The sequence below is a fragment of the Colias philodice genome, chromosome 22, assembly GCF_061535455.1.
Source record: "Colias philodice isolate Cphi_HAF_F1 chromosome 22, ilColPhil1 Martin Lab GWU primary, whole genome shotgun sequence".
Taxonomy (NCBI): Eukaryota; Metazoa; Arthropoda; class Insecta; order Lepidoptera; family Pieridae; genus Colias; species Colias philodice.
Genome location: NC_143107.1, coordinates 8,114,245 through 8,136,949, shown reverse-complemented (window position 1 = coordinate 8,136,949; position 22,705 = coordinate 8,114,245). Strand labels below are relative to the sequence as shown.

Below are 22,705 nucleotides of genomic sequence, written 5' to 3'. Positions count from 1 at the left end.
GGCGCGTAACGAAAAAAATAAATTTTAAACACTAAATTTTTTTGCAACCCCGATAAAGAAGTTTCACTTAAAAAATTGGGCTCTAAATTGAAGAAATCCAGGCCACAAATATAATGAAAATGTTAGAATTTAAAATAAATTGAGATGTATGTATTTATGTAGCTATCTATTTTATTGAGATACATTTTATGTAGCTTATTTGTATTGGGTATAATGCCTTTAGTATTCCGCTGCATTAAGGATGCATGTCTTTTGCATAGTGAACGGAACCCAATTTCTGAGATTCTGTGTACCGATGCGTGCGAAAGCAGCATCGCTCGCCACTCTTGTTAGTAACCTGTTGTTGTAATTATTATAATAATAGGGAATATGCATAAAATTTGAAATGGCCTAAAATATTTTTTTCTCGAATGCTTATTATCGTAATATTATAATGAAAAGGATTTTTTTTTATTTACTTACTAGCGGTCCGCCCCGGCTTCGCCCGTGGTACATGTTTACGTTTTCTCTACATAAGAACCATCCTCGTACTTCAAGGAATATAATAAAAAAAGAATTATCGAAATCGGTTCAGCCGTTCTCGAGTTATGCGCTTAGCAACACATTTTGCGATTCATTTTTATATATAAAGATAAGATTATATAAACCTCTAAAATAATATTCAAAAAGTGCAAAATAAGGGAGCGAAATTCAAACTTCCGACGTCATCTGACACGACATTGTATTCATCACTCCACAGTAAACACTAAGGTAAACACCCACTGGACGTGTCATGTGACGTCACGCAAAGCGCTCGCAATATGGCGGCGTTTGAACTGCTTAAATTTTTTAAAAGTTTTAAATTTCATTTTTAAAAATATCTAGAGTATTTTGAAGCCAATTAATATTTTTTTCTACGTTATAAAATAGTTAACTATTAATTAAAGACAAAAAAGAAAAACATGAATATTCCCCATTGCACTTTTCGAAGGCTTGTGATAAGTAGAAAAAAAGGAAACAATATCTTACATTAATATATATAACCTTTTAAGTCGATTGTAAATGCCGTAGGTATGTTCGTAATATTATTTAAGGTTCCATGTCAATATTTTGCTAGGTACTTCCTAATAACTGATACGATTACATATCGACTGCATATCAAAATATTATCTAAACCATGTAGGTACCTATCTATGAAAATAAAAGAACGAGCTGCAAGATATAATAGATACTTTATATATTTTGCAATATAAGTATTTCATAATTTCCTTATTCATAAATTATTTCTTAGTTGTATAATTTTCCGCCATTTCGCGAGCCTTGAAGTTAAGCAAATAAATGTGAACGCACGACCTATATTCCGAGCCTGTGTTATTGTTGTAAATATATCTAATACTGATATAGGTATTCCTTATCTCTAAGGTGCGACATATTATCTTGACGAGATAAAAACCAGTATTCGAAAATATACTGAGAATATATTGTGAAAATCAACGTCGAACTAAATAGAAGTGATAATCATTTTATAGTCGTAAATAGTTTTATTATAGTAGAATTAGATTAATTTATTGCAAAATCATGTAGTGTTTTAAATGTTAGATTAAATAGACTTAAAGTGACAAAAATAAGTGAAATAAAATGGCAAATAACAATTATGAAAGCGAGAGACGTGGTAGCAGAAACAGGGCGCTAGAAAGATCGCTAAGCTACTCCGAAGCTATAGGTAGTGGATCTGGTCGCTCATCCATAGAAATACCAAGAATGGCTCACACAGAAGTTTACACCAATGAAGAGATGAAGAAACAATTCAGAATATCGCAGACATACGTAGAAGGGAAGGAAATAGCTTTTCCAAATATAACAACTAACGTTGATACAAAAGTACCTATACATTTTGATGGCGAACACATATATTCTCAGTCTAGTGAGGATGAACATACTGACGATGGTATTATAATGACTATAGATGTTGATACAGAAAGTCCGAAATCGTCTGAAAAGAGGAACATTTCTGATGCTTCAACGCAGCCTTTGGTAGGATCTAATTCTCCCAATGATACGTATGATAGTATAGAACGAGCAGACACGTTTAATGATAGCACGTACAATGAACCGACGACTTTTGGATATGCTACACCGTATACTAGTCGAAAGAAAACTGGGAAGAAACGGAGGTAGGTTATATGTTCGACAAATTAAAAAAGACGCTAAAAAGACCTGTGTGGTGTTTTGGGACGTCAGTTAAAATAAAATTGGAGAGGTTGTAACGAGTTTTTATAAACCTTAATTGATAAGTGTGTAAAAATACTAGATTATAATAGGTTTATGTATGTCTGGTTGTTGAGACTTGATAATATATGAAACGAATTTGAGCCTTAAACTGTTGCTTACTATAGAAATGGAAATTATAAAACTAAATGAATTTATCTATACATCTATACAAATATTATAAAGAGGAAAGGTTTGATTTTTTGTTTGTTTGTTTGTTTGTATGAATTGAATAGGCTCCGAAACTACTTGGCAGATTTGAAAAATTCTTTCACTGTTGGAAAGCTACATCATTTCTGAGTGACATAGGCTAGGTTTTATCCCGGAAATCCCACGGGAACGGGAACTATGCGGGTTTTTTTTTTAAAACGCGGGCGAAGCCGCAGGCGGAAAGCTAGTTCAACTAATAAAGAAAATATACTAAAATCTTTTAGGTTTAATATTGTCATTGTAAATTGAACTTTAAGTCATAGAATATAGTAGTGATTATACAATGAATACTTAATAAACACGTGAGTAACATATTATATAGATATCTAATTAATAAATACAAAGAGATCTCACAGAAATTCGATACCCTTCAGATATTGAATCATAACTTCATTTTATCTGCTGATAAGATATCGAATAACGTTTTTTTGCGAAGTAGATGAGGTTTCCAAGTGTTTCATGTTTCTTAAAATAATTGATGCTTACAATTTGTTTTCCCTAAATCTTATCGGTTTATAGAGTCTATTATTATAAAGTCTGTTATTTGACAAGAAGTTGCTCCATGACGTGACGGTATTGTCATGATGCGACGTTCGACATTCGAAAGAAATTTCACTTCAAAATACGTTTTTAGTCGTTTTAGATTTTTACTATGATATTGTTTTATGTAATTATTTTCAGACGTCAACACGGCATCGGTAGACAGATTCGTTCTAGAAGGGTGGTGTATAAGGGTGGGGAGGAAAACGTTCCCATTAGGAGCAATATACCCGCAAAGTCGATGAAATATTTTAGAGATATTGTGAATACAGTTGTAAGTTAATTTTTTGTTTATACACTTGTCTTAGCGTCCTTTTGGAATAACATACTTTAGTTTTCTGATTAATAAAAGAAAAATAATAAAAAATGTAAAGCATTTAAGATGCTTCACAAATAAAAATCTTATCTTTACCTATTTCTATTACTGCATGAAAAGTTGCCCCTATCAAACTCAAACTCAAACTCAAACTCAAACATTCATTTATTCAATTAGACTACTATTTAGTAGCACTTTCGAATCGTCATTACATAAGTATTTTTAACATTTAAATATGTACAAATAAACGTATGGCTTAAATTTCTAATCTAAAGATAAAACCAAATATATTAAAATAAACAAACCAGAGGTTTCTAAAATGTGTGAATCACATAAATTACTACATCATTCTATTCACAACAGACACACAATCACACAACAATACAATAATCCCATCACAATTTTAAATACATTTTAGATAAACAGTAAATGGCGATACCTCATACTCCTAATGGTGTGTGCCCACTTCTTATTCTGGATGCTCTTTGCCAGCATCTGGTATGTGGTATCAGCATCATATCAGGAGGATATTGGTGATGGAAAGGAGCACTGTGTGACCGGTACTTCGTCGTTTGCCGGTATGCTCATGATGGCTGTAGAGACTCAGGTAATTTGTTCGCGTCTGTAATCGAATGTTGCCAATTTTTTATTTAAAAAAAAAAGTAGTTATGTTTTTTTTTTCTTTAGTTAATTAATACGATTTTTTTATATTAAATAAATTAAACTCTGTTTACCAATTTTTAATTTTAAATAAGCAATGGTGTACAATTTAATACAATATAGAAACAAAGAATTTGCATTTTATAACAATCCTTAATATTCGACGAGTCCTATATCTATTTTAGAATAATTAAATAAATAAAAAATTTCATTTACAAACCAATATAATTAACATAAGCTATTTTTTCTTAAACTACAAAAATTATTTTATTTTCTTATAGATGACAATAGGATATGGAGTTCGGTTTCCCAACGAAGAATGTCCTGAAGCGATCATTGTTATGGTTCTAGAGGTGAGAATTTGTTTATTTCATTATAATTTTAAATTATAACATTACAAGTAACAATGTAATAAAGATTTAAAAATTATGACCATAAACGTGAAATTGTCTTTTATAGACCATAATAAAAAACAAAAGATTAAAAAAAATAATATTCCACATTCAAATTTGAAATCATCTTTACACCACTGTTTTCGTATCAGATCCGTTAGTTTCAAGGTCACACATCTGTGGTCACATCCATATTTGTTAGTGTTATCTAATATTCACTATAGCAGAAATAATATTTTAACGTAAAAACAATATAGTAAAATATAAAAAGGATTTGACGTCCATTCGTGTGTGCGTTAGTGTGCCGTTTTTAACATCGAATGTTGTGTTGGTAAAATATCTAGAAGATATATTTTAAGTACAAGGGTGCTGTTACACCAATAATGTGCGAGGATGTGTAACGAGGAATGTGTTTGTAAGAACCAATAGTATCGCTTCATTTAGTTTGAAGTTTGAAGTGTTTCGCTTTTGAAGCGATACTATTGGTTATATTCAAACAATTTCCTCGCACATTAGTGATGAAAAAGCAGCCATTGTTTACAAACGTGTATTTTGTGGATTATTAATAATATAATTATCTTTTATATCCAGATTGTGGCAGGAACAGCTCTATCCGGAGGATTAACTAGTTTATTGTTTACGAAGCTTGTGCGGCCAAATAAACATGTGTCTTCTGTTGGATTTAGTAAGAAGGCTACGGTAAGTTTTAATTTTATATTTATTAAGTATTGCATAGCTTCTATCGCGGGCCTTGAGCGCGGGGACCGAATCGAGAAATTCCGTAACGAAAAAACCTCACGCTCCCCACTCCGACGGGCTCGGAGGTGTGGCTTGAAGGCATAGCATGCAATTTACGGGCTTTACCGCGGCCGCGCGGCAGTCCCCGAGTGACACACGTCTTTTATATTACACTAGCGGTCCACCCCGGCTTCGTCCGTGGTACATATTTCGCAATAAACGGTAGCTTATATTCTTTCTCAATTCTCAGGGTCTAAAGATTGTCTGTGCCAAATTTCATCAAAATCGGTTGAGACTTGAGAGGTTTAAGCGGGAAAACGTAACAGACAGATAGACAGACAGAGTTACTTTCGCATTTAAAATGTTACTATAGTAGCGATTATCTGTAGGTACATAGATACTTTCGTCTGCCGTCAAATGAAATATTTTTTCTCGCTTTTGGAATATTTTTCATAGCTACCCCACTAGTTTTCGTAGCGGACTATCTAATATCAAAATATATTTTCAAATATTTTCAATTCAAAATAGTAGTTTCTGAGATAAGGTCGTACATCGAAACAAACAAACTTTTCTGCTGTATGTTGAAATTATCTAATACCGATTTTTTTAATTTTATTGTATTACATGATATTTGATTTTTGAACAATTTGTAATGTTCTGACTAACGAAAAAAACTATTTAATTATCAATAACTTTCTTATATACAAAAATTTTACTAATTTTAATATATTTTATTTGTAGGTTTGTCTTCGAGACGGGAAAATGTGCTTACAGTTTCGTGTATGGGATCTGATGAACGTGCACTTAATTGGCAGCTCCATCACTGCTTATTTATTGAAACCTATTAGGTGAGATATCAGTTATAAAGTACATGTTGAAAATAAAGAAACTTTGAATATGTGTCACTAATTACATACCTACCTACGATCAATTAAAGTGTTTTACTGCGTCAGTCTGTCATTTCGCAATAAACTCATAAATTACTGCATCGTTTTCTATTAAATTTTCAGCAATTGAGGGAGTGATTCTCGGAGAAAGATTTTTAGTTTATGATATTTCGTTTCTTTGATTTGTGACTTGTTGGTCGAATGTATATGAAGAACCAATAATGTTTATTGTCTAGTATTATTACATTACTAGACTAAAAGAACAGGAGCTTCAATCTTCAGATAATTCACATTAAATATTAATATAAATTAAAAATATTTATCTCTTATTTCATTTCAGAACACTAGAAGGCGAGTTAGTACCAAACTACATTCACCAGTTGAAACTAAAAGAAGCGACGTCCTTCCTCCTCTGGCCAATCGTAGTTGTTCACGAGATAGACCATGAGAGTCCATTGTATGATCTGTCAGCACAAGATATGATGGATTATAGGTAAAATTATTATAGGTATTTTAGTGAATGTATTAATGGTAAAACTGTTCAAAAATGCGGCTAAACTGTACATTATTGGGCGTGGAATTTGTTATCACGCTAAGCAGGTACTGTGTGTCAGGTTGTCAAAACGATAAATATGCGTAACAAAAATTAAAAAATGTGTGCGTGTACACACGTAAGAAGTGAAACTTCTTTATGACCTAATTTTTCAAAAAATAATTTACTATATGCAACTTTACAGAAATACGTCGAATCACGCGTGGTAGGGATAAGAAAAAGATGGCGCGTAACGGAAAAATGTCACGCGTAACGAAAAAATGTTACACTAAATTTTTTTCCAATCCCGATAAAGAAGTTTCACTTCAACAAGATTAGACTACAGGCCCATGTTGAAAAAATTATGGGTCATTTGACCCACCACCTGACCTATCTAGAATGATATAAGAGCATAAAATAATAAGATTCAGCACTATGACGTCACTTGTAAGCTGTCCACCTGAGTGCAGATGAGAATTCGAAGGTTCAGGTAGAGATTTTCTCCCCTTGTCTCCATGATTTTTGTACGGCGTTCAGATATCATATAATTCATATTTCCGATTATATTTATATGCGTTTGTTAAATACTAAGAGAATCTACTTTGTTTCACAATAAATTATTTATTGAAAAACTCGACTGAGAAAAATTGTTCATTTTATTTGGAAAATAATTTGGGGCGAGGGGGCCTCCACTCCTTTGTTGGCCCGAGGCCTCTGGACCTCTAAATCCGGCCCTGGTTATGACTAGATGTACACAATAAGTCCTAGGTTCAATTCCCTGTGAGAATAAATTCCTGGGTTCAATTCCCTGTAATAATGTCAAGCTGGACACGTAAGCCTGATCATCTACTTATTCCGTTAAGAAAAGGTTGTTTATCGATTTTTTGTTTTTTCGATTACTTTTAGGGCATGAAAAATTTTTTCCTTTATTTTGTCAAAGAATTTATTTCATTTTGTATGAACTTCATATCTATTAATAAATATAATATTTCTATATTAGGTTCGAGATAGTTGTATGTTTGACTGGATCGTCAAAGAGCATGGGAACAGTCACGCAAAGCCGAACGTCGTACTTGTCGAAGGAAATCATTTGGGGATATCGCTTCAAAAACATTTTGAAGTAAGTGGAAAATAGAAATAAATAGTTATGTTAAATATAATAAATATCACTTTTTGGTACTTATAATAATTATCTAGATACTATAATTTACTCGGTTGTGAACTTAGATACCTACTCAGTGTGAATTCTACTGTTTTTTGTTTGATAGGTACACAGCGCTATTTAGTCTCAAAGTAAGCAAAACACATAAGTAGGTACTGTAGAAATTCGACAACTAATTAAAAACCAACCTATAATTTTAACTATTCGTAAATCGTGAGAATCAATGAGAATAATTTGTTTATAATAATATGTTTCAATAATTCTCTCCATTCGAATCACAATCGTTTTACACAGAGTTAGTATCCCACAAACTTTTCAGTTATTACATAGTAAAATAACAATTTCAGATACTCAAAAAAAGATGAAGCGTACATCATCGACACAGAAAACCTGAACACAGTAGAGCAAGTAGAAACACCGCTCTGCAGCGCAAGTAGACTAAAAGAATTCGAAGAAGACATGAAGTCAGAACAAATTCTGTCGACTCCAGACCTTTCTGTGTCCCCGACGATAATATCGTTGAATAGAGAAGATTCTATTCTGTCAAAAACTGGGGAATCTGTGACGTCAAGCCCTTCGTTGAATAGAACTGGCACGCAGAGGAGTTATGGGTGGAATTTTAAACGGTTCTACCCAAAAAGACAGGACAGGAGTGGGGTGGAGTCGTGATTTTTTTTGTATTAATTTTATGTTATGACAATTATGAAAGAAATATAAATTATGAATTGAATCTTTGAACCTAATTGACAAATACAATTAATTTTCCTTATAATTGTGACCTTATGTTTTCTTCAGTAATCGATAATACGATATTATAGTTTGGCCAGTATACAATGATCTTTGTCTTAAATGATTTACAATATCTCCTCACAAAAAGGCGCATATATATAAGTAAATATTAGTTTGTTTATTTTGTTATCAACGGCCTTCCACAATTTTAAATGATAATCGAATTTATATCATGTACTTAGATTTTTTTAAACCTAAGTACATACAATCACCTGAAATAATACTTGTATTATAAATTTAAAAAATTACGTATTTTTTGCATGTTTATGTTTATTAACCGATATGAACATCCTTTTTAGCATTATCTACGAGGAGTGCATTTTTGGAATGTATTTTTTATGATTTGCATTTACAAGCTTTTTATTATTTAAATATACAAATATAAAAATTTCATAGATATAATTTTAATTTGTTGTTTCCTATTTCAGTCTCTATTTATTCATTATATTTTTTAATAGCGCGGAGTCAGTCCTGAAAAATATTCACATTCTTATAATGTGAAATTATATCCCTGAAACAATCAAATTGTATTATTTTGACGCGAAGTATTTTAAACATTTATACTAGCAGTATATTTATTACATGTTATTTTTACAATAACTTAAAAACACCACAACATGGTGTATTATAATAATTAAAGAGATCAATGATCTTAGTCTAAAATGATTTACATTATCAGTAGGAGACCGAAAACTAGGCCACACATGGAGATTCGCTTAATGTTAATGTTATTATTTATTTATTTATTTATTTCATTTATTTCAGATAAAGTATCCATATAATTGTTAGTAATTGGCCTTAAAAACTATGTTAGTATTACAATTCTATCTAATATTAAAAACAATCTTATATCACAAGCTGCTTGAGACATGGATTTTGATCCAATGTCTCAAGACATTGGTATCCCATCTGTCCACGAATACAGCTAGGATGCTGCTGGACGATTGCCGGACACGGCGCATCATGGATGCCGCTCTTTTTCGCATGATTGCGTGGAATCCGTCAGTGCGCGCCTCCGCAAACATTCCTGACGCACTGCAGTATCTCGGCAACCCCAGCAACATCCTAAAAATATTGTTATACTGAACCCGGAGGGTATTGATCGCCCTCTGGGTGTAACTAACCCATAGGCTGCACGTGTAAAAGGATTGGCAAAATGCTTTAAATAGACTCACCTTGACTTCGCGAGAGCAGCGTGCAAACCTACGGGCCAGCATGTTACCCCTGACGGCCAGTGCCCTCCTCTCCCTCTCAATGTCGGCGTCATCCACGAGTTCATCCGTGACCCAGTGGCCCAGATACTTGTATTGAGAGACCCTCTGTAATGGTGTATGGTCGAGAAACACCGGCGGTACTGTGTCAACTCTAAAACCACGAGATTGAAACACTAAAAGGTTACTCTTCTTAACATTATATCTGAGCCCGTGGGCCACGGCAAATTCTTCACACTTTTCTAAAAGTTTTCGTAACGCACTGATTGAGGGAGCCAACAAAACCATGTCGTCCGCGTAACTTAAATTGTTGACAAATTTACCGTCAATCGAGCAGCCGACACCAGTTCTATTGAGCCCCCCAATCAGCTCATCCACATAAAGGTTAAAGAGCCGAGGAGACGTCAACCCCCCCTGTCTCACTCCGCACTCCAACCCGTACGGTTCAGAGAACACGTTATTCCACTTCACCGCATTAATCTGGTGGCCATACCAATACTCAAAAAGACCAATTAACTCTTCTGGAAGCTCCGTTTTATTCCTTAACTTCTGCCAAAGGAGATCATACGACACCATCTCGAAGGCCTTTGACAGGTCCAGAAAACAGGCATATACGGGGGTTTTCCTCTTTGTGTAGTATTGGACAGTTTGCTTAAGACAAAAAATAGCAGTTTCGGTTGACGAACCGGCTCTAAATCCAAACTGTGCCTCGTCCAACTTAAGATGTTTGCATAAATATCTGTCCAGCAAACCGTCCAACACTTTCGCCAATATCGTGGCCAACGAGATCGGTCTATAGTTAGACTTTTCCGAAGAGTCACCGGTTTTATTCTTAAGTATGGGCACGACCACAGTTTTTATACAATCTTTTGGAAGATATGAGTGCCGAATGCAAAGTGTGAAAAACATAGCTAAAATCCGCGGCAAGTGAGAGCCAGCATTGAGCAGATGCTCAACACTGAGACCGTCATGTCCGGGGGATTTACCCTTAACCATGTTTTTGATTACTGATTTCACTTCTATCGCCGTGATTTGGACCGGATTACAAACAGGTGGTTTGATCTCAGTGTTGGACACCAGCCCATGCCGGCTTAACGGTTCAACTCTAAAATGATCCCTAAACAAGTTTGCTATGCTCGTGGCGTCAGTAGCGTCACCGACACTGAGAGGAATTCCTGCTCTATGGTTCAACTTGTTAGTATGTTTCCAGAAATTTTTGAAATCTTTTTTAGCGTGTAGCGTGGCCAGAACATCCATTTTCATCATCTGCTCGTTCTTTTGACACCATTTAAGTTTTTTCTTAAACTCTCTACGTGATTCAGCCATGTTATTGTAGATAATTCCGGTATTTGGCCGGCCACAGACCAACCATTCTTTAAAGAAAAAACGGGCTTTTCGATGCAGAGGATGTACATGTTTGTTCCAGCCAACCACTCGCTTCCTACGACGGCCATATGTACAGATATGACTAGTCACCGCGGCTTCTGACATAATACTTATAATACTAGAATACATTTTATCTATAATTAGCATGTGTTGTCTATCTTTACACATTTTATCATGACAATCACTCAATTCTGTTGGCAAATTAACATTCTTAAAGTGCGATTGACATATGCTGTGGTAATGATTTATTTGACTACTATTACGATCACCCCACAACACCTTGCTTAGGCTAGATAAATAATTAACACTAGACTCGGGTTGCAGTACATTAATGTTACAATTAATCTCAAGAGGTAGATGATCAGACCATGTGGAATTGTAATGAACATTAACATCAGAAACAGAACGCCAAGCGGCCTCGGTCACCACGCAATGATCGAGCCATCGTGTAGTTCCGTGTGCTTCACTAACAAATGTAAACGTGTCAGACATAATACCTAATTTTAAAATATCAGCGCACACCCATTTTTGATCTTGACAAAATTTTAATAATTCCCTACCAAATAGTGTGTGTGGGTGTGCATTAAAGTCTCCTAAAATAAAAACAGAGGCGATATTTGTACTGTCAATAATAGCACTTATTTCACTTAAGCATTCTGTAAAATCAGGTAAGTTCTCACTGTTATCAACGGGCATATACACTGAAAACACTAGAAATGATCTGTCATACACCTGAACACTTATTGCGGCTAGCCGCACACTATTACACTGAATTACAGACACCGCCTTAAACGCACTTTTACGCCACAGTAACCCCACTCCACCGTGAGGCCTTCCTCTTATGATACCAGCCGAGGTATCGACGGCTGACGTTCCAGTAAACCCGTAGTCGCTGTTTATACTCCCCAGGAACTGCAAGTCATGCGGAAATAGCCACGTTTCCTGCAGAGCTAATAAGTCGGCCTGTTGGCATAATTGCCTAATATAATCCACGGAGCGTATAGCCGACTTACAGTTAAAAGTAATAAATTTACATTGTAGTGTTGATGCGCTATTGCTGGCCATTTTGGTTCTTATTATATAACTTATCTGTATCGTGTAGTCTGCGTCTGAAGTGTACAAAACGGCGAAACGAAATGCCTTCAGGCCATAGAGTATTATCCAAAAATAACTCCAGTTTGTGCCTAGGCACAAATACTTTATAAGCATTATATTCCTTTTCCTGTCTCATTTTTATTGCTTCAATGTTTACGTCCACTTGCGTTTTATCCTTAATATAGTTTGATATGTCTGAAAGCGAGGTAGTCTTATCGACATTATTTATAAATAAAGGAATTTTTATTTCGGCGGCCTTGAATTTACTCTCCGCATTAGTTAAAGCTTTTCCTTTTTGAAAAGCTTTAACTAATGCGGAATTATGAAATAATTGTATTTGTTATTGGTTCGGTAGGAATCTTTATTAATTTAAAAAGGTTTTTTTTTGCTGGATTGTACGTATTTATATGTAGAAACTACTACAGTACTTATTTGGAATTTAAAATATAATTTTAAATAAATATGAGTAAAACAAAATTAAGATTATATTCACTTATTAAATCATTTAGTTTATCAAATTAAAAAAAATTGTTTTTAATTCTGTAAATGTATGTTAAAAATATTATTTTAGATACATTATAATTAATTCAGCTCTCACCTTTGTTCCTCGCACATATAACGATGAAATATTCATTCGACAAATCCGCATTGTGATGCGGGAGCGGGGACAACGATATAATAATCATAATAAATATTAAATATACTTAACTCTGAAAAATATATAATTCGTAAATATATCGATAAGAAAGTCCTGAGAAAAGACTTGTTTTCATTCAAAATAAATCGAATGTTTTGAGTGTACGTAAAATAACATGAACAAACAAACAAAATAATTCACGGATCTCCAACAAAGCGCATGTGTTTAACGACTTTCAGCTGGTTTACATTGATAACAATAATAAATAAGTGAAATTTGTTATTTATAACATGCCAAAAATATATTTTTACTTTGCATACTTATTTTTTTGGCCAGTCATACAATTATATCTACTACTAGCCTTTGCCCCGCGGTTTTATCCGCATTTCTTCGCTCCTATTGGTCTAAGCGTAGCCATATATAGCCTGTCTCGACTAATGGACTATCTAACAACACATATTATTGTTCAAACCTATGCCGTGGTTCCTGAGATTAGCGCGTTGAAACAAACAAACAAACTTTCTCACTTCTCTCAAATGGAAATTTAGTGCACAGATACTTTTAATTGCGATATATTTACTGACTAAATAGCTTTAAATTTGGTTTAAAATGATGAAAATATGTAGGTGCAATAACTATAATAGCACATGTGTTATTTTGAAATACATACTTACCTAACTCTTCTATAGAGTTTCATCCAAAGCAGTTTTATCATGAGAGAGTAACAAACATCCAAATCGTATTTATAAGTCGAAATTCCACACAAGCGAAGCCGCAAACAAAAAGCTGTATTACAAACGTAACTATGTCTTACTGAAGTATGTACAACCGGAATTAACTCAAGTAATTAGATTCAAGACATATACTTATTGATAAGATAGGGGTAGAATGGAAAACGGCACTCATCCTGTGATAACTGATAAGGTGTAACCAATTGGTACTTGAATTTTAAATAAATGTAATGTAAACTGTGCTAAAATAGGGTTTAGTGGCTTAAAAGGCGCGTCAAAGAATGTTTTAGACGATCACGATGAAACGAAAACAAGAGAGAGGTGAAAATACACATAATTTACCTTTTAAAACAAGAGAAAGGTTCAAATACATATACATACATGCTTGATTCTACGTACTTATGTAAAAAATACCATTACCAAGCTATATACATAGAGCAGTGGTGGCTCAGTGGACAGGACTTCCGACTTCAAATCGATAAGTCGATACTAAGTGATTTTTCAATTTATCTGCGCATGTTGTAACATCACCACTCCTCAAAAGAAAGCATCGTGAGGAAATCGACACATCGAATCAAAAGTTCGAAGGCGTGACATCTGCCCGCACTTGGCCAGCGTGGTGGATTATGGTCTGTACCCTCATAGGAGGCCCGTGTCCCAGCAGTGGGAACGTGTATTGGTCGATGATAATATTTACCTAATAGGTAAATAAATAAATAAAAATACTTTATTGTACACGCATATGAAGTTGACAGAAAGACATAAAAAACAGCACAAGAGTAGGCGGTCTAGTCGCTCATGAGCGGTTTCTACCAGACAACTATACCTTGTAACATAGGGTAAAATCGCGGTATGTAGTTAGTTTTATATAGAAGTAGTATTAAAAGCAAATCAAACAGATCAATTCTAGAGCTGCAACGAATTGACTTATCGTTTATTCGATTGAACTCAATTTAGAAGCGGCGTAAAGTTTTCCAACTTTATTTGTTTTTTAACCTTTTTCGAAGTAGGTTAACAGAATTTATTATCTACCTTTTAAATGCTATGTCGTTTGATTTTATTATTTCCACGTTTATCTGTATGTACTTAAATAGGTGGTTGGTTGGACCTTCTATGTTTAAGGACTCTCAATTGTGTTCCACTGCACGTATCGCTATGAAATATACCTACATTCGGTATTGCGTATTATGAAAATAACAGGTATTCAAAACCATCCATAGCAATGCTTGGATACGCTAAAAATTACGACAAAAATTGAACATTCTATAATATTGGTAGTCTGGAAGAGATCGCTGCCTAGCGATAAGGCCGCCAATTGTACATATACTTGCATTTATTTGTCTTTTTCTGTGTTTATTGTAAATCTTGTGTGTGTGCAATAAAGAATTATCTATCTATCTATCTGTATTTTACTATCTATACATTACACAAAATAATATAGACCCCAAACTTCTTATATTATAGCTTTCTCTGTGTTTCAGGGTTATTTGCCTTCCCGAGATACTACGATACAAAAGTTTCTGTGAAAATTGTTACACGTTAATTTTAAAATGTATAAAATTCAATAATAACTTTAATCTGGCAAATCAATAATTTATTTCATACTAGCTTTCCACCCGCAGCTTCGCCCGCGCAGTCAAAGAAAAACCCGCATAGTTCCCGTTCCCGTGGGATTTCCGGGATAAAACCTTCCCGGGATAAAAAGTAGCCTATGTCCTATCTCGGATATCAAAATATCTCTATACCAAATTTCATGCAAATTGGTTCAGTAGGTAGTTAAGGCGTGATTGAGTAACAGACAGACAGACAGAGTTACTTTCGCATTTATAATATTAGTACTTACTATTATAAAGGCGAAAGTTTGTAAGGATGTATGGATGTATGGATGTATGGATGTTTGTTACTCTTTCACGTAAAAACTACTGAACCGATTACAATGAAATTTAGCACACATATAGAGGGTAACTTGGATTAACACATAGGATAGTTTTTATGCCGGAAATCCCACGGGAACGGGAACTATGCGGGTTTTCCTTTGCAAACGCGGGCGAAGCCGCGGGCGGAAATCTAGTTAGTAGGTACTTATGGATAATTACGATTTATACCAAAGTGGAAACTTAGTCATATTTTTATCGAAACAGGTAAGTATCGTTGGCTAGTAACATAACATCCTTCCTCATTACATAAGCTTAGATATTAAATGGTTATGCAAGATCATCGGAAACACATCAACGATCGTCATGAGGAGCAATGACGTTAAATTATACCACAATTATCAACTATTAGCTGTTTTACCTTGTTAATGCGAATGTGTTCTGTATCTATACTGCTGGAGAGTTCGTTTGTTTGAACGCGCTAATCTCGGGAACTACTGGTCCGATTTGAAAAATTATTGCGGTGTTAGATAGCCCATTTATCGAGGAAGGCTATAGGCTATCATCGCTAAGACCAATAGGAACGGAGCAATGCGGGTGAAACCTCGAGGCACAGCTAGTCTTATATATAAAATTCTCGTGTCACAATGTTAGTCTGCATACTCCTCCGAAACGGGTGGACCGATTCTCATGAAATTTTCTGTGCATATCGGGTAAGTCTGAGAATCGGCCAACATCTATTTTTCATATGTACCACGGGCGAAGCCGGGGCGGATCGCTAGTAGCTTTATAAAATTGTATTTTTGTAATAATCCAAACCCATATTTCTTATTTCAAACTAAATCCGTATTAGAAAAGGAAATCTCGTAATAATAATGCCATGTGAAATCATTTTTCAAATTATAGAGGAGCTGTATCGATTTTTATATGGGATGGAAAAGCAGAATAACTGTTTAATTCATATTTTTTCAGTCATGTACAATATAGATTTGTCGAATCCATCTTTCATCTCAATGCAGTATAACACATAGGTATTATATTAGAATCTTCAATATGGAAACGTCTATAAAAACAGAAATAATTTGGAAAATCCAAAAGTGCACGCCTCATAATTTTTTTTTAATAAATATTTATTAATTATTATTTTTGTTTATTTAATAACAATTAAACCACATCGAATCAGACCCTGAAAAATGAAAGGGTTCTATTCCTGAGCATACTCAAGCGTAAGAGAAAAAAAAAGACTCGATTAGTAAAGTATTTCGGTCGCTATCGTGTTAACAAGAAAAAGGATCCGCACATACAGACACACGGACGTCCAAGACAGAACTTTTTTAAACTGTTTTTTAACTAGTTTAAATAACAAAAATGACATCAAAAATATCATGAACGTTAAAAATAGTGTTTTTTCTTAATATGTGTGTGTATGTATTATCTTACAAGTGCAATGTATGATACATAAAGACATTTTAAGTTTGAAAAATCCTCAGGAAAAATCAGATGTTTTGCGCGAAGTGACAGTAGTACCCACCTCAACGCTTCGCTTATGAGGCGTGCAAAAGTATAAACTTTTTATTTAAAAGGATTCCAAATCATAGCAAGCATTATAAAACAATAAACTGATAACAAATCAACCACCACGAGAAAAACATTTCCACAGATTAGAAAAGGTGTCAAAACAATAATGTATTTTGAAATTAAGGCACCATAAAGAGGATTTAAATTTACGATCTTCAAACATTAAGTTACAAATGGAATTTGCTTATATTACACATTGCTGTTTACTTATTAAGAAATGGGTTGATTACACTTTAATCGTATTGAGAAATATTACCATAAGAGATGAGATTTCTTGTCTGTTTGATTGAGTAACTACATTAAAAATGTCACATTTGCAAAAGAGTGTTTTTGTAGGCGATAAAATTCGATTTTCCAAACAATAATTCATCAATGCATATTATAATTATTTCAGACCTGTTCTGTTGTGTTTTATATTTATTTATTTAAATAGACACATTTCTTTCAATAATATAATGATTATACCGGATTTAAACTTACAGAATTGTAGTAATTTTTGTTATATTTAACTCCTTGTTGTATAAGAAAAAATTACTTAGTTTTGTGCATGTTTTATCGATCAATTCGAAATTCGAATTGCTTCAATTCATTTTTAAAATAATAAAAATGACACAAGTAACACTTGTATAACACGGTTAAAAAAATATTCGCGCTTATTTCTACCGATTCCCATAATATGTTTTTTTTTTCATGAAAATTCATTTTACCATGTGCCAGAATTATAATGGCACAGAGTAAATAATAGTAGTATTATCTATTATGTTACGGATAGTAAATATTGTGTGTACATAACAATTATTTTATACTCTGACAATGTATTCCTTACAGAGAAAGATTCAAATCGTTCCTTTTATTCATTAATATTTATTCATTCATACCGCGTTTGTTCTTGTAAACAATGATCTTATTTAGTTATAGGTTCTCAAGGTAAGGGTTAGTGTCCAGTATCAAGATATACATTTATTTTAAAGACTGTATTATTTTACTTGTAATCCTGAACGAGTTTTTCGGCTATAGCAATTTTCACGAAAACTACAACTTTGTAGAAAACTAGCTGTTCCCCGCGGTTTCACCCGCATTGCTCCGACCCTGTTAGTCTTAGGGTGATGATATATTATAGCCTTCCTCGATAAATGGGCTATCTAACACCGAAAGAATTTTTCAAATCGGACCAGTAGTTCCCGAGATTAGTGCGTTCAAACAAACAAACAAACTCTTCAGCTTTATAATACAAATAATTATCAATAATTTTTTCAGCAATTTCTTTAAGAAAAAATTATATTCCTAGTATTTTTGGAAACAAAGTAGAAATTATTCTTTATTACAAAGCAAAGTTATTCTAAAGGGAAAATAAGAAACAAAAGAGCTATGATAAAATGAGATAACAATAAACAAATAATTTTAAGTTAAAATAATTTTTTTGATAAATCTTTAAACATGCTTTATGCTGTCAGTGGCCGCAAGCCTTAAACCAGACTGAAGTATTTAATATCGTTGTGTGCTGTCGCGTCTAGAGTCGCGACCAACCGTGGTTACTGAACGCATCGAGCGTGAACATCATTTCACATTTGGCGGGAAATTACGCGCGCATTGACAAAATCATTTTTTAATTTTCGAATTTTATGAATGAATCGTGGCTGTGATCTTATTTTTTTTCTTTTTGTTACAACAAAAGCCATTGCCTTGTTAATTAAAAAAAAATGATTGGAACGTTTTTGAAATAATTTGAAATAATATTCAATTTACAGTGAGGTTGATTATTGAATTATTTAGATAGAAAATAATAAAATAACAGACTATCATGGTGGAAAAGACTATTTATAAGCGGCTGCCCTTTTCATAGTGACATTTAAAATGAAGTTTTTGTTGTTTTTAATTTTGGCGCGCTACGCTGTGCGATGTGACGATGAAAGGTAAGGTAATATTAAGAGTAAAAGATTCATTATTAAAAGATTAAAGATTAACTTTAAGATTAAATTAAATTTTTATTTTATAAGGTAAATTATATCTGTATACTGTATAATGTATATAGATTTTTTTAAGTACTTAATTATAAAATGCATTACGATAAGGTAAGTGATATTACTATTAGCTTATCTACTTTTAAATATATTGCCCATCTACATTAACCACGTACCTACGTATAAATAAATTTAATACAGTAAAATATTATATACTAGCTTACCACCCGCGGCTTCGCCCGCTTTGTCTAAAACCCAATAAATTATATACTAAAACCTTCCTTTTGAATCACTCTATCTATTAAAAAAACCACATCTAAATTTAAAGATTTAAGCATACAAAGGGACATAGGGACAGAGAAAGCGACTTTGTTTTATACTATGTAGTGAAGAGAGATAAATTAATTTATTGAAATGGTTTTTCAAGGAAACAGAATGGAAACCGTATTTCACGCATATATAGGTATTATATTCTTAGAAATCTAAAATAATAAAAACAAAGAAATACCTTATCATACTAATAAAATAAAAACAATTATTACTCCGAAATCAGATTTATGTTAAAAAAACAAGAATAAATAAATATTTGCGTTTACAACGAATGTATTTTATCGGAATGTAAACAATAATGTTTAGTTTTTAATTAATGTTTGTAGAATTTTAGATGAACGAACTTTTAACATATTTAAGAGATTTTTTTATTACTGACCTACATATAATAAATCTTATACATATATAAAATTCTCGTGTCACAATGTTAGTCTGCATACTCCTCCGAAACGGGTGGACCGATTCTCATGAAATTTTCTGTGCATATCGGGTAAGTCTGAGAATCGGCCAACATCTATTTTTCATATGTACCACGGGCGAAGCCGGGGCGGACCGCTAGTATTATTTATAAATATAAACAGGCATATGAAAAAGATTTTTAATGAAGTTATTTTTGAAGGAAAACATTTTAAATAGGTACATAATCTTATATATAAAAATGAATCGCAAAATGTGTTGGTAAGCGCATAACTCGAGAACGGCTGAACCGATTTCGATAATTCTTTTTTTATTATATTCCTTGAAGTACGAGGATGGTTTTTATGTAGAGAAAACGTAAATATGTACCACGGGCGAAGCCGGGGCGGACCGCTAGTTATACATATATACAAGCACAAAATACGTAAATTATCGAAGTTGGTATTCGTGATATTTTGTCATATCAAAAGTTATAAAATAACTAGCGGCCCGCCCCGGCTTCGCCAGTGGTACATATGAAAAATAGATTTTGGCCGATTCTCAGACTTACCCGATATGCACAGAAAATTTCATGAGAATCGGTCCACCTGTTTCGGAGGAGTATGCAGACTAACATTGTGACACGAGAATTTTATATATGTATAAGAAGATGTAGACAGAATAATTAATTAAGTTATTTAAAAAAAAATTAAGAATCCGTAAGATTAACATGAATAATAGAAATACTCTTTATTCTTTACGCTAAAATTAATCATCTATTAATAATGAAATCCGAGTAAGTACAATATTTGTGTTGCAAGCATAATATTTAGGTGAGACGTGTAAATATAGTATATCATTCAATGTCAATCGTTTCTCTTCCGTACTTCCTATTATTTATAAATATTACGTATTTAGTGTACATATTTAATAATATGCTTTGTATACGATTGTATACGATTTGGTAAAATAAAGGTTAGGGTACACTGTGTACAATTAATAGAGTTGAGATACGGATTTTTTAAAAAATTCATGTTACTAATAAAACATTGTCGTTTAAGGTAAAAGTTACATATAATTTTAATGTAAGAGTTTGTATGTCTGTCTGTTTTCAATAATTTGTCGATTGACGATTCTTTCGTTATGAGAACGCAAGAAATAATGAAAATATTATGTGAAGAAAAAATTTGCTAGAGCTACATATAGAGTGAAAGTTTTTATTTTTGACACTAATTATTATATCGCGAATCTTAAAAAAGGTGCATCTTATAAATAAAATACTTAAGTATATTATGTGTAAGAAATGTAACAATCTTTATTCTTTAACTACATTCATACATCGATAAAGTTAGAATGAGATTATTTTTTTATGTATTACTGACTTACATTTTGTCAATTTTAAAACTTTTTTTGTTGATATCTTCAGTTAGGAAGACACACTCAATTTTACGTAGTTTGTTCCTTAAAATAAAATACAAAAAACATACAAATACAGCATATTTATAATAAAAACTTCCGCTCTCTTTTCGGTAACAAAGAAATGTTATATTTAGTTCTTTCAGGCCTGCCAATATTTCCTTAATTACGGTAAGTGCTTTGCCCTGTGACGTCATCGTTTAGTTTTGGTTTATATGGAATAATACTGATCTAAAAATAGTACTATATTGAGATGAGTTACGTCATAGTCCATAGAGTTATGAGTTATGGCCGCTTTTTGTTGTGTATACCAAGAGGAATTAACTCTATACATGGCCATATATAAGGCTAGGTCAAAGCTCAAAATTTCATCCCTCAATAATTATTAGAATTCATTAAATTCAGAAAGAAAACAATAATTTGGTAATATACTGGATCCTATTAATAATCGTAAGATTATCGTAAATCTCTACTAATATTATAAAGCTGAAGAGTTTGTTTGTTTGTTTGAACGCACTAATCTCAAGAACTATTGGTCCGATTTGAAAAATTCTTTCAGTGTGATAGCTCATTTATCGAGGAAGTCTATAGGCTATATATTATCACGCTAAGACCAACAGGAACGGAGCAATGCGGGTGAAACCGCGCGGTACAGCTAGTAGTTAAATAACACTAGAGCCAAAAAAATAGACGATAACTCTATAATCTACATAATATGCTTAAAAAACAATAATTAACTTGAAAATCTTTTATATAACTAGGTATTTAGATATCTATTTAATTGCTTTAGTTTTTTTACCTTCCTAAACGAAGTTACTAAGGTCAGTATTTTTGGCTGTATATTGATAACACTTGATGATCAGCCAAGGCATCCGATTTAAAATATGACTTACATAAACCCCTAAGTAATATAATTTTTAAATAACAATATTGACAATGTTATAAACTCTAAATAGATTTGACATTAGAAAGACTAGACAGAGTAGAGTCAATTACAATTAACTTTTCTACCTATCTATACTAATATTATAAAGCTGAAGAGTTTGAAAGTTTGTGTGAATGGATGTATGTTTGTTTCCCTTTCATGTCATAACGAGTAATCACGCTTTCATGGAATTTGACACAGAAATAGATTATATTATTATAGTCTAGATAAGCAAATTCTTCCTGCACATAATAGGTTTCCATTCAAAACTTTGCCTGCGTTGTTAAAAACTTATATAAGTACTAAAATCTCGAGAACCACAACTATCCATTGCTAAAAATATAATTAAAATCGATGCAGTATTTATTGAGTTTATCACATACATACAGACAGACGCACACGGAGGACTTTCTTTAAATTATGTAATGAGTGACTATTGAAAGTGACTTATAGCACATAATATTATAAAGGTAGTGATAGTTATATTGACGCAAGCAAAACCGCAGGCTAAAGCCACTAAACATAAGTCCCATCTCCTGCTGACCTTTCAAGTCTTCAGTACAAATCAATTACTCATTCCTTTGTTTTTCTTCCGCGTTATCTCGATGGTTATCTCTGCAGCATCATATTGTTTACTAGTGCAGTTTAGTGACCTTTGTTGTGGTTACGTAGGTCAGGAAAATGAGATTTGT

General features: G+C 33.0%; 2 protein-coding genes across 2 annotated transcripts in view; both read left to right on the top strand.

The window, feature by feature from the left end:
- The first annotated feature begins 1,465 nt into the window (after nucleotides 1-1,465).
- On the top strand, nucleotides 1,466-8,745 carry LOC149478544 (G protein-activated inward rectifier potassium channel 3-like). The gene is made up of 9 exons (XM_089709229.1): nucleotides 1,466-2,153; nucleotides 3,139-3,271; nucleotides 3,732-3,920; nucleotides 4,255-4,326; nucleotides 4,957-5,064; nucleotides 5,845-5,951; nucleotides 6,331-6,483; nucleotides 7,523-7,642; nucleotides 8,032-8,745. The coding sequence occupies exons 1-9, from the start codon at nucleotides 1,618-1,620 to the stop codon at nucleotides 8,351-8,353; spliced, it is 1,740 nt and encodes a 579-aa protein (XP_089565355.1). The 5' UTR covers nucleotides 1,466-1,617; the 3' UTR covers nucleotides 8,354-8,745.
- Nucleotides 8,746-18,506: 9,761 nt separating this feature from the next.
- LOC149478543 (uncharacterized) overlaps nucleotides 18,507-22,705 on the top strand; it is a 33,897-nt gene continuing 29,698 nt past the window's right edge. Inside the window, exon 1 of the mRNA XM_089709300.1 lies at nucleotides 18,507-18,898. Coding sequence (XP_089565426.1) covers nucleotides 18,840-18,898 — 59 coding nt within the window. The 5' untranslated portion in view covers nucleotides 18,507-18,839. The remainder of the gene's footprint in view (nucleotides 18,899-22,705) is intronic.